This window comes from Protopterus annectens, chromosome 2.part0 (assembly GCF_019279795.1).
Source record: "Protopterus annectens isolate FY-2018-M chromosome 2.part0, PAN1.0, whole genome shotgun sequence".
Taxonomy (NCBI): Eukaryota; Metazoa; Chordata; order Ceratodontiformes; family Protopteridae; genus Protopterus; species Protopterus annectens.
In genome coordinates this window covers 164,208,565-164,224,690 of record NC_056728.1, presented here as the reverse complement: position 1 = coordinate 164,224,690, position 16,126 = coordinate 164,208,565, and the positions used below count along the sequence as shown (strand labels likewise).

General features: G+C 40.3%; 1 protein-coding gene across 1 annotated transcript in view; it reads left to right on the top strand.

Moving 5' to 3' along the window:
- Positions 1-16,126, top strand: part of CNTNAP5 (contactin associated protein family member 5) — a 4,019,360-nt gene that overhangs the window by 1,749,103 nt on the left and 2,254,131 nt on the right. The window contains exon 7 of the mRNA XM_044060643.1: positions 13,961-14,104. Coding sequence (XP_043916578.1) covers positions 13,961-14,104 — 144 coding nt within the window. The remainder of the gene's footprint in view (positions 1-13,960; positions 14,105-16,126) is intronic.

Here is a 16,126-nt window from a genome sequence, read left to right as displayed (position 1 = left end):
ACAGCTTGCGTATACAGAGCTGGATCCAGCATAGTTGCCTAAGGCCCACTGGCTGGGAGGGAGCCTACTTGCCAAGGGACTGACACATTAATTAAATTAATTAAATTAAATTAAATTAATTAAGAAAAAAATCTAGAGTAGTTTACTTCATTTGGTCTTCAACCTGTGGGGATATGGATCTGTATTGGATTTGAGCCAGCAGATTTACTAGCATCTGCTTCAAGCTCCTCCCCTTACCCATAATACACGTCCACTACCTTCCAACCCCCAAATCTCATTTACCATGAATAGCTTATGCATCATGATGTCTAGAGCTCCAGGTTTTCATGTGGGTAAAGACTTTAAAAATATCTCTTTTTTTCTTTAAAATCTCTAGATAGTGATAGAGTAGATTCCCCTTTCTTCTCTCCTCACTTGGTGCATCAAGTTTATATTTTTTATGGTATTTACTTATTCAGAGTAGTTGTGTAGATTTTTTGCTTCCCCTCTCCCCTCAGTGTCTTCTGTGTGTGAGTGTGTGTTCTCAAAAAGAAAGAAATAACATTTTCCTTTAGTTTTTCTTTCTTCTGATAGTATGGCTAACAAGCCTATTTTCAAAAGATGCACTGAGTGTGGCCATAAGTTATCCCCTACGGATGGCCACACTCTGTGTGTTATGTTCTTGGGTGTGGCCCATCTGAGGATAGACTGCACTATATGTGCAGGGTTCAACCCTCACGCCATTAAAGATAGGAAGGCCAAGTTGGCCCTAAAAGGCCTTCTTCCCTCTTCAGAGAATGTTGCCTCATCTTCGGCTTCAGTCACAGCAGCTGCTGTGGCTGCCTTTCCTTCTTCTCTTTCCCTGGTTTCTCCTCCCTCCCAAGCTGGGACTCAACCTCCAGTGCAAAAGCCTGTGGAAGTGGAGTGGAAAAGAAGCAGAGAGAAGGAAAGAGAGTCAAAGGTGAGGGAAAAGTGCAAGAGGTCTCCAGACCTCGCTTCACCAGTAAAAATTTTACAGATCTGTGACTCCCCTCGGCTCCGATCTCCAAGGTTCTCTCCGGAGCCTGAAGAGACACACTCAGCTTCTAGGGCCTCATTGCCCTGACCTGCAAGGTCAGAGTCTGTGGCCTTGTCGAGGTCCACCCAGTTTTTGTCTGAAGTCAATATGGATAAAATGATGAGGAGGTTCATCCATACTCAGATCCATCTGGGGGTCTTGCCAGCCCCCTCTCCCTCAGGAGGAGGGAGCTTGCTTCCTTTTTTCCAGCCAATATTTCCTTCTCTAATCTGTCCATCGGATTCGGAGTATTCGGATCTGAGGATGTCTTTAGTCAGGGGGTCGGTGCCGATGGTACCTGCTTCCTCGATGCCGACAGCTGGCTGGAGCGTGTCGGGTCCAACCAGCTTGGATCTGAGCCACTCTCGGAGTTGGAGCTTGGGTGTCAGATCCGAGGGAGTGGAACTTTTTTCATCGGCTCTGCCTTTGTTGGGCCAAGTTCCCTCAGAGCTCTATCCACTTCAGGCCTGGCTCTGATTCTCTCATCAGATCCGGGGAGACTGGCCTCCTTATTGGTTTCTCAGGAGGTTTGCTCTCCTTCAGCGTTTGATGTGCTAGAAAGGGTTCTCTCTGCTGGATCGAGACCCCTGACTGCCTCCTCAGACTCCAGCCAGATCCCCTCGACTCTTTCTTTGATCCCCATCATTTTACCAGAGGGACAGCCCGTGCTGAAGTAGCCCCAGATGGTTCCCCTGAAGGACAAATGGCTTGCAAATTCTCCCCAGAAAGCCCCACCGGAGAGGTACCTCACAAGCATACATGCAAGAGGAGGCACTTGGACTCCTCCGAGTCCCGCACCGAGGATATGGACTTGGATGATGGAGAAGGTTCCCCTATGTCACCTCCCAAGGATGTCTCTTTTGGAGACATCATGGAAATCCTGCGCCAATGGAGAGGTTGGGTCTGCCCCCAAACCACCTTCTGATGAGCCCATGTTCCTGGAGGCTTTTGGCATGGGCCCATCTACTACCTGGGTGCCCCCTCTCATGGATCCTTTGGTGGATCTGGTCACCCTGAGGGAATGGAAAGAGCCAGACACCATGGAAGCAATTCCAAAAACACCAGACAAAATTTTTAGTCCCCCCATAGACAGACGAGCATGGAACAAGGGCTCCCCCATAGACGCTATGGTGGTAGCAGCAGCCACAAAGAAGGAACTTGCCCAGGACAGTTCCTCGGTTCATCCTCCTGACCGAGAGTCTTGGATGAGGGAAGCGGGTTTATGCTTCAGCCACCTTTTCTATTAGGGCACTGAATTACCTGGCCCATGTCCCTAGACTCCAACATGACCTGGTAAAGGAGCTGGAGGAGTCTCCCCCCAAGTCCATGTTACAGGAGGACAAGGCTTCATTCTCTGCATTGATGGCCACTTTGAAAGCAGTCTCCAACATGTCCATGTGACTCCTTTCACATGCTATGGAAGGAGCAGCTAGGGTGGCTGGGTCCGGCATGTCCATGAGGCGCAACGCCTGGCTCAGATTATGTCAATTTTCAGAACCTTTCAAGGTGTCCTTAGCCAATGCCCTTTATGACGGCTCTACTCTCTTTGCTAAGACTGTCAAAGAGACATTAGTCCAGAATGAGAAGGATGGGAAGACACTGTCTGCCATCGGGATCCACTTCTCAAACCCTCAAAGGTCCTTTTCCTAGAACCAGAGAGGGCAAAAGAAGATGTGGTTCCAGAAGTCACAATATTTCGGGACACTCAAGGCTCTTCTTCCTCAGAAGCAGAGGGGAACAGAATGGACCAAGCCTAGAGGCAGAGGGGGTCCGAAGAATTTTGGGTCTCGAGAACCTTTCTCTGACAGACCTGGGCAGCAACCCTGAGGGATGGCCTGACTGCTCTACTCTGGAGGCAGTCGAGGGACAATCGTCCTTGCACTTAGCGGTATGTGAGTCCATAACATCAGACCGCTGGGTGCTTCAGATCATATCCAGAGGATACTCTATGCCATTTGTTCATCCCCCCAAATCTCCCAGACACCTCCTGGACATGCCACCCACACAAAGGGAGGCAGTAGCACAGGAAATATCCAAGCTGCTAGAAAAATGAGCCATCAAAATTGTCCCCCCAGATCAGTCTGGATCGGGCTTCTACTCCAGGTTCTTTTTGGTCCCAAAGGAAATGGGGGACTTAAGGCCCATTCTGGACCTTTCTACCCTGAACCTGTTAGTTACCAAATAGAAGTTCCAGATGGTCACATTACAGTCCATCATGCCGTACCTGCAAGAGAGTGACTGGATGTGCTTGTTAGACCTCCAGGATGCTTAGTATCACATAAAGATGCACAGAAGCTCCAGGAGGTTCCCCTACTTCCGGCTAGGAGTCAATCATTACCAATTTCAAGCCCTACCCTTTGATCTCACCACAGCCCCCAGGGTGTTTACCAAAGTGATGGCAGTGATAGCATCTTACCTGAGGCTTAAGGGGATTCAGGTCTATCTGTATCTGGACGATTAGCTCCTCAGTGCTCCCACCAGGGGTCTACTCTCCCAAACCAGGGATTATTTCCTGATTCTTGCCCTGCATTTGGGGATCACAATCAATGCATTCAAATTGCTCCCAAATCCTGTACAGGTGATAGACTACATTGGTTCTAGGATAGATACTCTACAGTGCAAAATCTTCCTGACCTTGGAGAGAGTACAAAACCTGAGGATGCATGTATCCCAGAATGTAAAACCTGAGGATGCATGTATCCCTGACCTACCACTCCCATCTCCCAATGGCAGAATTGATTTTGAGGGCTTTAGGCTAGATGGAGATGACCATAACTCTTTTCCCGTGTGCCCGGTTACACACGAAAATTCTGCAGTGGAGTCTAGCTGTACAATGGTCCCTGTTGGAACTGCCATTGACAAACCCATTTCAATTCAGTCGAGTCTGTTGGTCATCCCTCGTATGGTGGATGTGTTCTCTGGACATTTTGGTGGGACGACCCTTTGTTCCAGCCCTGGCCCAAGCCACAGTGATTACAGATGCCTTCCAACTCGGTGGGGGACATTGTTCAGGCAGGACAGTCTAAGGCCTTTGGTCCCCTGTAGAGACCTGCTTGCACATAAATGTCCTGTAGATGAGGGTGATCCTTCTAGCATTGCAGGCCCTTCATGCCTTTCTTCCTCTGGGAATGATTGCAATTCAGTCAGACAACATGTCAGTGGTCTGGTATATCAACAAACAGGGAGGGACTAGATCTTACCCCCTTTGTCACGAGGCAATGAGTGTGTGGGAATGGGCAATCTCTACTGGTCGCTTTCTCATCACAACGCACATTCCGGGACCCTCCAACATCCTAGCGGACAGACTAAGTTGGACTATTCTGATGCCTTATGAGTGGTCTCTGAATCTTTCAGTAGTGGAACAGATCTTCCGTGAGTGGGGCCAACCTTGCTACGATCTCTTTGCATCTCCTTCCAGCGTGAAGTGCAGCGAGTTTTTCACTCTGAACCCCTTGGAGGGGGAGTCCCCCAGAGATGCTGTAGTTCATGCTTGGCCTCCCAGTCTTCTGTATTCTTATCCACCAGTACCTCTTATTCTGAGGTTTCTACAGAAAGCTCGTCAACTGTGGAGCAAAGTGATCCTCATTGCCCCGTTTTGGCCTCTCCAGGTATGTTTTCCCTTCCTTTGGTCTCACCTTCTGGCTCCGCCTTGGATCCTGGATCCCATTCCGCATCTGACTTCACACCCTTCGGGGGGTGCCTCATCTGAATCTGGACAGTTTGAAGGTCACAGCTTGGCTGCCCCAGTTCCCGTGATTGCTAGGACTCCCGGACTATCCTCCTCAGTTAGATCTATTTTGATGGCTGCTCATAAGTCTTCGACCAGAAAGGTTTATCACAGCAAGTGGAAATGTTTTTCCTTTTTTCCTTTTGGGCCTCTCAAAGGAGTTTAGACCCCTTCATGGCTCCTATTTCTGCCATTCTTGATTTTCTAGCTGATATTTTTCAACACGGAGCTAGTTCTTCTAGTGTCAAGGTTCAGTTGGTTGCCATCTCTCATTTTCATGTGAGCAAGAATTCTGCCTCTTTAGTCTCCTCCAGACTGTGTAAAGCCTTTATTAAAGGCACCTTTTTGTTATGCCCCCCCCCCAGTCAAGGATCCTGTTCCCCTATGGGACTTTACTAACTTATGAACTTGAATATTCAAGTTTACATGGTGTTTTGTTAACATTTTTATTTTATGCATTTAATTGCTGTTGTTCAAACACAGGAAGTGATGTCATGTGACTCATTTATGACAGTATATAAGACTAAGATCCACCACTATGGCTTAATGTACTACTGACGAAAGCCTTGTCGCTGAAACCGGTCTAGTTTCAGTTGGAAATAAAGATTATTTTGTTTGGATCCTCCTGGGTGCTGGCTCTTTTACTTGTTCTTCTATCTAGCTCACTTGCCGAGCACCAGCCTAACTTGCTAGCTCTCTTCTTGCTACACGGATTCCTACTTCTTGCTGGCTGTGGGCGCATGGAGGATTAACTACTCTCAATGCCATTTTTGGTGTGTGGAGTTTGAGATTATTTGTCAACTTCTTCCTATTTTTGGAATTACTACAATTGTATCTTACATTTCATCAGTTTTTGGGCTTGGCGCTACTTATTGATTAACGACATTGTTCCTGAGGCCGTTTGAAGTGCACGGGTAACGTATTTGTCATATAACTTTGTCGTTTGTCTCTACGGACGGTTTTCTTGTTTTGGTGATAGATTCGGGTTTCGGATGCGGTCTAATCTGAAATGTACATGTCATTATTGTGAAGGTCCCAACTGGATACACTTTTGGGCTGATTTACGCTACTCTGATAGTTCCTAAGGCATCTGGTATCGGCTTATGCTGCTAAACGCTTAGGAACCCATACAACCAGGGTTCATTTGGACTAGTTGATACCTCGTGGCTTCACATCTTTGGAAACTGGTTTCATATTTAAGGATTTTTTCAGGTACTGTACTATTATTATTTTTTACAAACAGCGTATTGGGACATTTATCCTCATTTTTTTGGCGTATGGATGCGGTCTAATTTGAAATGTACATGTCATTATTGTGATGGTCCCAACTGGATACACTTTTGGGCTGATTTACGCTACTCTGATAGTTCCTAAGGCATCTGGTAACGGCTTATGCTGCTAAACACTTAGGAACCCATACAACCAGGGTTCATTTGGACTAGTTGATACCTCGTGGCTTCACATCTTTGGAAACTGGTTTCATATTTAAGGATTATTTCAGGTACTGTACTTTTATTATTTTTTACAAACAGCGTATTGGGACATTTATCCTCATTTTTTTGGCGTATGGGACTATGTACATGGTTTTACATCATTGAATATCGAAGGACTATTCTCCGCCTTCAGCCGAGCCGCGTTTTTGAACATTGGAATATATTTTTTCAATGACTGTTTGTGGCTGTATAGGCCAATGACATTGTGCTTATGATATTTTGATACTAGTCCTACGCTTATGTGTGCATGTGATTACTATATGCCAGAGTTCTGTTATATAACAGTATCTATATTTGGTTGAACATTTAATATACTACATTCAACCATTGTTTTTGTTACTGAAACTGTTTGTTGTCATTCTAGTCCATTATATATTATCTATGGAGTAGCGGTTCATGCCTATTAGTGCATATGTTTTAAAAAATATTAGGACTCTTATTGTCTATTTGAAAATAGTACTTTGTATGGGGCTTATACACAATATAGCAGATTTATTTCTGTATTTTTCCATTAGATGCATGAGTCATTCTTTTGAAGGCAAATACCTTTTGGGTTGATAATTGCCTTTTTCAGCCCAGACTAGCTGCTTAGTGCATTCTTATTCTGATGTCTCTTGATATATTTTGTTGTATCCAGCCCTTTGGGCTATTTGTTGCCAACTGAATACTCAATATTGTATTGATCATCTTGACTATTTTTTCTCAATACGAGGACATTTCTGATCACTGCATACATATTTTTTCAACCAAATATTGTATGTTTATTATCTTTATAAGCATTGTCTCTCATATCATCCAGGTATTGGGATGTTATTGACTCTTACTGACGGCCTATATATAGGGTGTTTTTGCTAATAATACATAGGCATTTTTCCAATTATTAGTAATTGCAGCATTTGTTGATCTACAGGGCAAGATGTTAGGAATCCAATAAAACTGTCTATCATTCAATATTTTTGCAGTAGTATTTGCTATATATGAGGATTGTTTGTTGTGTTGTTAACCATCTGATTTATGATTTATTATTCTCATTATAGCAGTTTACTTCATTTCTTAGTGAATGCTATATGTATAACTATTTGATTGTTTCAGGTCATTGATCTATTTTGAGGTATATGAATCTTCTTGATGGTTCTTAATTGGATATATACATATTCATATTCTATATATTAATTGACCCTAACCTTTTCAAATACATTTCATGTACTGGGCATTTGGTACATATACACACTTTCCAGGGCTATTTATACATGTTTAGCTCTGTGGCTTTTTTGACACACTTGGGCCCACACTTCTCTGTGATTCTGATTGTTAGTCCTTTTTTTGGATGATAGTTACAATTTGCTCTCTCAACCCATATATAATTTTTGCTGGTCCAGGTAATACTCTTGTTCGATCATTAGCAACTCATTGTCATGGATCTTAAAAATTTACTATCTGGTCTTTGCTCCGATAAGGATGACCTTAAAATCTTTGGAATTGGTATTGAATCTACAGAAATGGATGAATCGAATACCATTGATCCAGTTGACGGTTGCGACAACCTATTCTTTAAATTGGGTAAACAAATTAAAATATTGAGAACGAACATTTGGCACCATAAATTGTTCAAGGCTTACCAAGCACAAAATATTTCTCCTAGAGGTTTGAGATGCAAAATACAACCATTGGTTGGTATACCGGATGAGACCCTGCTTAAGGATTGGCAACAAGCACAACAAGAGGCCGCCATGGCCAGGGTTCGTATCTTGGCATCCTACTATGAGAGAACGATACAGGGCAATATTAATGAGGTTGAAAAAACCTGTAATGATCTCAAACAGTTTGAACATAATACAAATTTTCAGGGTTGTTTGAGCAAATTGTCCAAAGAATTATCCACTCTAGAAAGCAATTTGAAAAGCAGGAAGCTGCATAAATTTGCTCATGATAAGGATGACTATGACAAAGGCAGACAGTTTGAATCACAGAAGAGTGTTAGGTTTGCCCATGGTACTAAGAATGTCTCCTTTACACGTAAAAAGAGACCGAGATCTATTTTGAAAAAAACAGGGTCTAACTATATAACATCAGGGGAAGAATCCTCAACTACAGACACTGAGACACCTAGCTTTGGTGACTCTCCAAATGCAAAAAGGGGCAGGAGAACGGAGGCCCCTTTAGGGGGCACAAACACCAGGCAGGTAGGAAACACAGGGGTCACAAACTTAGAAGAACTTTTTCTATCAATAGTGAAGTAACTCACCAATGTACTAATGTTTTGAATATTTCAAAACATGTTTTAACTGATGAACAATATTCCTTACTTAATAAAGGCCTTGGTTTTTGTTCCTGGTTTTCTCATTGATGAAAGTTCCATGGTTAGTGACACCATTGAGTTCTGTAGAAAGATTAATCTGAAATTATTTTTCAAACAACAGGACCATATTGATGACACTCAAAGATCATCTGATTTTAGATTTCATAAATCTAAATGTAACCCCCCTATGGACAAACATGTAGCTGTATTTCAGCAGGCGGTCATTAAAGATATACACTTTCAGTCTGGCTCAGGGGACTTTATGAGGCACAATCTATCCAAAAAGGAACAATTGGCCCTAACACAACTTAGGAACAACACAGATATAGTGATCATTCCTGCAGACAAAGGGGGTGCGGTTGTTGTTATGGATAATGATTCTTATGTCAATGAAGGACTTCGACAACTTACTAATCGTCATCATTATATGAAGATGGTTATTGATCCTACACCTAGCTTCCAATTAGAGATCAATGAATTTTTGGAACAAGCAGTAGAATCCGGTATCATCTCTGAAAAAACAAAAACACATTTGACGGTCAAGGATCCTGCCAAACAACAACTATATCTACTTCCCAAAATTCATAAGTCTAGTCACCAGCCTCCAGGCAGACCAATTGTCTCTGGTATTGGGTCACTTACTGAACCTATATCTGTGTTCCTAACAGACAAATTGAAACCTCTATTAGCACATGTTCGGGCCAGAATCCAGGATACGACTGAATTTTTGCAGATTGTTTCTGAAACTCAACTGGAGCCAGCTTGGTTAATGTGTACTCTTGATGTGTCCTCTTTATATACCAGCATCCCACATTGGGCGGGCCTTATGGCCTTGGATTTTTGGTTAAATAGATCCAACTTGTACCCCCCTGGGATGAATACATTATTGTTATGTATGGTGGAGCATATTCTTACCAAGAATGTCTTTTACTTCCAGCAGGACTGTTATTGGCAGCTACAAGGGACAGCTATGGGTGCATCTTTTGCACCCATTTATGCTGACCTCTTTATGGGATACATTGAGGAACAAATTATTTATGATCCCATGCACAATATATATTTACCAGATATGGATATATGGAGGAGATACCTGGACGACTGTTGGTTAGTATGGAAAGGGGGTCAGGAATACCTCCAGGAATTTATTGAACATTTGAATAGTAACATCTGGGGTATTGAATTTACTGTGGAGTACAATCTCAATGAAATCAATTTTTTGGACGTTCACCTGACAAGGCAGTCTGACAATACACTCAAAACGTCTATTCACAGGAAGTTCCCACAGTACAATACTCTATTGCATGCGGCAAGTCATCATCCTAAACATATTATCAGGAATATACCCAAATCTCAATTTGTGCGTATCAAAAGAATTTGCTCTTCTCATGACGACTTTAATAATGAACAAATGGATCTAACCAATAGATTTCTGTCCAGGGGCTATGCCCCTCAAATTATTGATTCAGCTATCCAATTCAGTCATACTAAATCCAGGGATTCTCTTCTTCAATATAACATCCGTTCCAAAAACCAGGATGTTGATCTATGCAGATTTGTCACGACCTATGGCAGAAACAGTGGACATTTAGTTAACATCATCAACAACCATTGGAACATACTTCATTCACATCCCCTTTTGTCTGATTACTTGGGAGAACGATGCTACTTCTCATATAGAAAAGGCAAAACACTTGGCTCACTATTTTCTCATTACAAAAGAACTAGAGATATGCAGGAACAGTTTATACAAAGGACACTCACTGGTGACAAACTTACAGGCATTTACCCATGTGGACACTGCAGTTTTTGTAGTTATATTTTCAAAACAACTAGTTTTACCAGTAAAAATACCGGACAAATATACGATATTCAGTTTTTTGGCAATTGTAGCTCGGACTGGATAATATATCTTGCAACATGCACATGCCAGGCATTTTACATTGGCCAAACATCCAGACAATTTCGCATCAGGATTTCGGAACATCTGGGAGATATTAGAAATAAGAGATTGACTAATGCATTATACAGACACTCCATTAAGCATCAGACAGCTAAATTTTCTTTTGTTATTATTGACTGCATTACAGGAAATCGATCATTCAAAACGGGCTGGCATGAAATTTTACATGCTAAAGAAAAGAGATGGATTATTAAACTTGGTGGTCTCTTCCCGCCGGGATTAAATGATAAATTATAATTATACTTTTGAGTTAACAGTATATGTTAGATCATGTATTACCATATAACTTCTTGCATTTCATTATATTATTGTGCTACAGGTACATCTGTATTCAGATGCACTATATATGACAAGATCTTCAAATATCTTTTGTGTCAAGAATTTTTTGTGTTATAAATCAGATTGTTGTTTCATGTTTTGACATATATCTTTACTATTATAATTTTGTCAGACCTTAATCTGTTAATATTCATTATTTATACAAGTCCTAACTTATGAACTTGAATATTCAAGTTTACATGGTGTTTTGTTAACATTTTTATTTTATGCATTTAATTGCTGTTGTTCAAACACAGGAAGTGATGTCATGTGACTCATTTATGACAGTATATAAGACTAAGATCCACCACTATGGCTTAATGTACTACTGACGAAAGCCTTGTCGCTGAAACCGGTCTAGTTTCAGTTGGAAATAAAGATTATTTTGTTTGGATCCTCCTGGGTGCTGGCTCTTTTACTTGTTCATCTATCTAGCTCACTTGCCGAGCACCAGCCTAACTTGCTAGCTCTCTTCTTGCTACACTTTACTATGGTTCTTCAAGCTTTGGTTGCTCCACCTTTCAAGCCTGCTGCAACAGTAGATCTGAAATATTTATCTTGGAAAACAGCTTTTTTGGTGGCTATTACCTCTGCCAAAAGAGTTTCAGAATTACAGGCCTTGTCCATCAAAATTCCTTATATGATTTTTCACAAAGGCAGGGCTTCCCTTCAAACTAATCCATTCTTTCTTCCTAAGTTGGCGTCATCAGTCAATATCAATCAGACCATCAATTTGCCTGTGTTTTTTCTTACTTTTTCTAACAAGCTGGAATACAAACTCCACCTGTTTGATGCTCATAGACAGTTATGATTCTATTTGCACAGGACAAAAAATTTTCGTAAATCTGATCAATTGTTTGTATCTTTCTATAAACCCTTTTTGGGGAACCTATCTCCAAGGTCACTATTGCTAGATGGATTTCTGGTTTACTGTTAGATGTTCGAAGCGAACTCCGTCAACTGCACTTTTGTCGAACACGGATGTTCGAAAACGGTAATATCAAACACCAAAATCCAACCTAGGAATGGGTTTTAACATGGGTTTAGACAAGGGAGAGGTTTGCAGTTTGGCAATAACACTGAACACCTATCTTGACCCATGTTAAAACCGTTCCTAGGTTGGCTTTTGGTGTTCGATATTACCATTTTCAAACTTCCATGTTCGACAGAAGTGCAGTCGACGGAGTTCGCTTCGAACATCTAATAGTAAACCGGATTTCTTCATGCATCCTTCAGGACTATAAGGATAGAGACATGCCTCCTCCAGGTCAGGTGAAAGCTCACTCCACTAGGCCCATGGCTACATCTGCGGCCTTTTGGTCTAGAGTGTCTTTGGATGATATTTGTTCTGCAGCTACTTTGTCCTCATCTCATACATTTATTTCTCATTACAAATTGGATTTGACTTCCAGAAGGAGAGCATCCTTTGGTTCTGCAGTGCTCCGGAATATCCTTCCATGAGGGCCTCCCAGGAGTTTAGTAGCTGGGGACTCTGTCCCACAGGTTGAAGGCCAAATGAAGTAAATTACTTCAGATAAAGAAGTTATGTACTCACCATAACATTCCATCTGAGTAGTTGTACTTCATTTGTCTTCAACCGTCCCTCCCTTCTTCCCCCGGACCTTGGCGTATGAACAGCCTAAAGGCTGCAGTTATAGGTCACAAGTATTTTTTCAGGTTGGGTTATCAGTATAAGGTTCAGCAAACTCGATCTGGGGGATGGAAGGTAGTGGAGGTGTATTTTGGGTAAAGGGAGGAGCTTGGAACTCGGAGCAGATGCTAGTAAAGTTGCTGGCTCAGATCCAAAATGGATCCGTATCTCCCACAGGTTGAAGACAAATGAAATAGAACTACTCAGATGGAACGTTATGGTGAGTACATAACTTCTTTTTGTGTGTTTTTGTTTTTAAGGGTGTTCTTCAAGAACACCGTCTGTTTCCAGTCACACACACTTATGTCTGTACATGCATTATCACACAGACCTCCTGTTCTTCCTTTCCATGCATGCAGAATTTAAATACAAGAAGACCGCTTCCTGCTTCCAACTTTGAAGTATTGTGTGTTTGTGTGCGTGTGTGTGTGAGTGAAGGTATGTAGTTAATTTGGTCAGGCTCAAATCCTGTACCTTAGTTACATGAAGTAAGAGCCTGAATCTTCTACCCCAAACACCAAGTTTCAAAAAAGTGCATTTTTACAAGGAACTGCGATCTTCAGGAAAAGAGAAGTTTACAGCTGTTCTTGCCAAGTCTGCTTACAATGTACAACTATTTTGTTTAGCAAATGGTATAATTATTGTCCTAAAAAATTTGAAAGCACTGTTAGTAGCACAAAAGGAAGCATATTTCCTTTTGATGCAGAAGTCTTTGGGTTTTACTCCTACAGCATTTCAATGGATTGCTGGTACTGTGTTGTACTTTAAGGGCGGGATGGGGTGCTGCAGACTTGAGTATGTCCTCCGTTGGATGAGGTACCCAGTAACTATGAACCTGTTGTCAGTTTGCCATCCATTCCCTATTGCAATATTACCAGCTTACCATTTTTTTAGGTAACAAAGTCAAAACTTTCAAGGGCAGCCGACAATGAATTTGTAGATGAAACACTGAAATATAGTTGTTTGTTAGCAGCAATGTTTTCATTAGTTACAGGTCTCTTTACTGTGGAATTATTTAGATGACGTACTTCTGCAGAGATTGTGCATATTGACTGACATTGCTGAATTGTAATAATTGAAGTTTGAGTAGACTTTTATGGTTGAAATGTTCTGAATTGGGCAGTTTTGTCATTATTGGTTCATATATTTTGTTTCATTGCTTACTGGAAAAATGTTCAAAACTACAAATTTAAAACGCACTCTAACAAGTGCTGCTGTATTATACAAGAAATATAATGTAATACAATAGCATAAAGCTGTACTCATAATAATGAGGATTAGTTGAACGTATGGATTTATAATTTTGATTTCACTGTTTTTTTTTTTTTTAATTTCTTTGCGGGTGTTTGTTGTAACTTATGCATGTTAGTTTATCATGTTATGTACTCTGAGCAATGTTTTTGAACAAATGTTTATTATATTGCTTCATCATGTTGCACAGGCTTCCTTACAAATATTTATTTTTCCCTTCTTTAGCTGAGTTTTGGCGGTATTCCTGTTCCCGGGAAGCCTGGAACTTTCCTAAAGAGGAACTTTCAAGGATGCATTGAAAACCTGTACTATAATGGAGTGAATATTATTGACCTAGCAAAGCGACGCAAACCTCAAATCTATACTGTGGTAAGGACCTGAAATAAGTATATGCTTCACCCTGGGATAAACTTTTAAGCCTGTTGTTTAGAAAAAAATAAATAATGGCATTGCCAAATGGGAAATGATGATTAAAGTTTTGAAAACTGCCCACATGAAAGGTTTGCAGTGTTTAAGGAAAAAAAAAGGGAAACATGCAGCAACATTGTCAGCATTTAAAATTAGAATTGGAATTTAACATTTAACAACAGTATTCAAGCTGTATTATCTTTACTGTGCCTGTTAAATGTTTTTAGTCAAAACAGTTTGACCTTCAGTCAGCTCTTCCATGTAGAATATAATTATCATATGACAGAGATTTGAGGTTTTTGCACTGCAGGGAATACAACCTTGCCTGTCCACTTCTAAATTCTAAGAAGCATTAAAGTGAATATGTGTATACAGTTATTGCCTTAGTTTGAAATAAAGCTGCCTTTTACAACAGAGTGTGGAAAGCATAAGCAGAGTTGAGTATTTTGAGTTGGAACATTCATTTGCTCCCTAGCAGGTTTTGTCTTGAAGCTGTATTTTAGATGGTGGGCAGATATGCTGAGAATTTCTAAGCAGACGTACTTCTAGCAGTTTCAGAACTACAGCTGGGGGCATTTTATACTTCCGCTACCATGATAAATACAGGAATATTTTTTGCACTAAAAAGTTTTTACTTATTGTGGCATGGGAAATTTGCGTTTGAACTTTGGTTTAACATACAAAAGGGGAGAACATATCTTGGCAAAGATGCAACTGATGAAACTCAGGAATTCCATTTTGGATACAATCACTCAGACTGTATTTGCAGTGTCCATCACCTGAACTTGTATCTTTTGTGTGTGTCCTCAGGATGTGAGCTTTTGTGTTACTTATTATAACTTTAAATCTCAGTGGCTAGAGTATGATTTTTTTTAATTCCATTAACTGGTTGGAATGTAACAAAAGAAAAAATGGAATGTTTCCTTTCTAAATTATTATACATGCATATTTCATCTGTCCATGATTTGTCGGGATATCCCCGATTTTGTCAAAGAAGATTGTTCTGTCTGTCGTAAAATATGAGATGTTTGGCAAACTGTCATGATTAGAATCAATAAGTAATATTAGAATCATTATATATAGTTTTTTGAAATGCTTATTACTATTATCTTCCTGTGTCTTTCCCTAAGATAAGAGCTAAGGACCATAACTTCTGTGTATAAAATGATAAATGCAAAGTGATTTTCCAACCTGTTGATGTTTACAGTCAGAATATGAAATATAAATTCCATTACAGAAATATAATGCAACTTTTGGTGGCAGGACTCTTGCCCCACCTGCCAAACCTACTAGGTATTTTCCTATGTATTGTAGAAATTGCTTTATGTACACCACATCTGTTCTTGAGTTGTATCACAGCTTTATTTATTTTAATTTATATTTTTGATTGATTAATTATACTTTCCTTGGATATTCAAATTAGAAGCCCAGGAAAAGAAGCTCTGTATAAACAAAAGGAAATATAAACACATCATGCTATTTACTGATATGTACATTTACATGTGTATAATAATGCTGGCATGCAAATAGATATAAGGTGAATAATGAGGATCTTATAAGAGCCCGCTCCACAAAAAATTAACATTGCATGAGAATTGTAATGCAGAAAAAAACATTTCTGCATATACTTTTTATATGGTTTCACTTTGCTAATAAAATAAATATCTGTATTTAGATCACATATATAGATCTACTCAAGTGTGATGTAAGAATTTGTCATTATTATTATTATGAGACAGGAACTAATACTGAGATAGGAATAGGAAGATAAATAATACATTACAGCATAGATTTTCTCATGCTATTAGGAGATACATATTGCAAAAACATTACTGTATTTTACTAATTGCCATAATGAAACGATTTACTTTAATGGCATTTTGAAACAGACATTTTCATGTCATATTTTACTGTGTTTCTCAGTCTCCAGTCTATTGTATCCAATTTTTCCTCTTTAAGTAGAATTACTATAATTATTTTTAT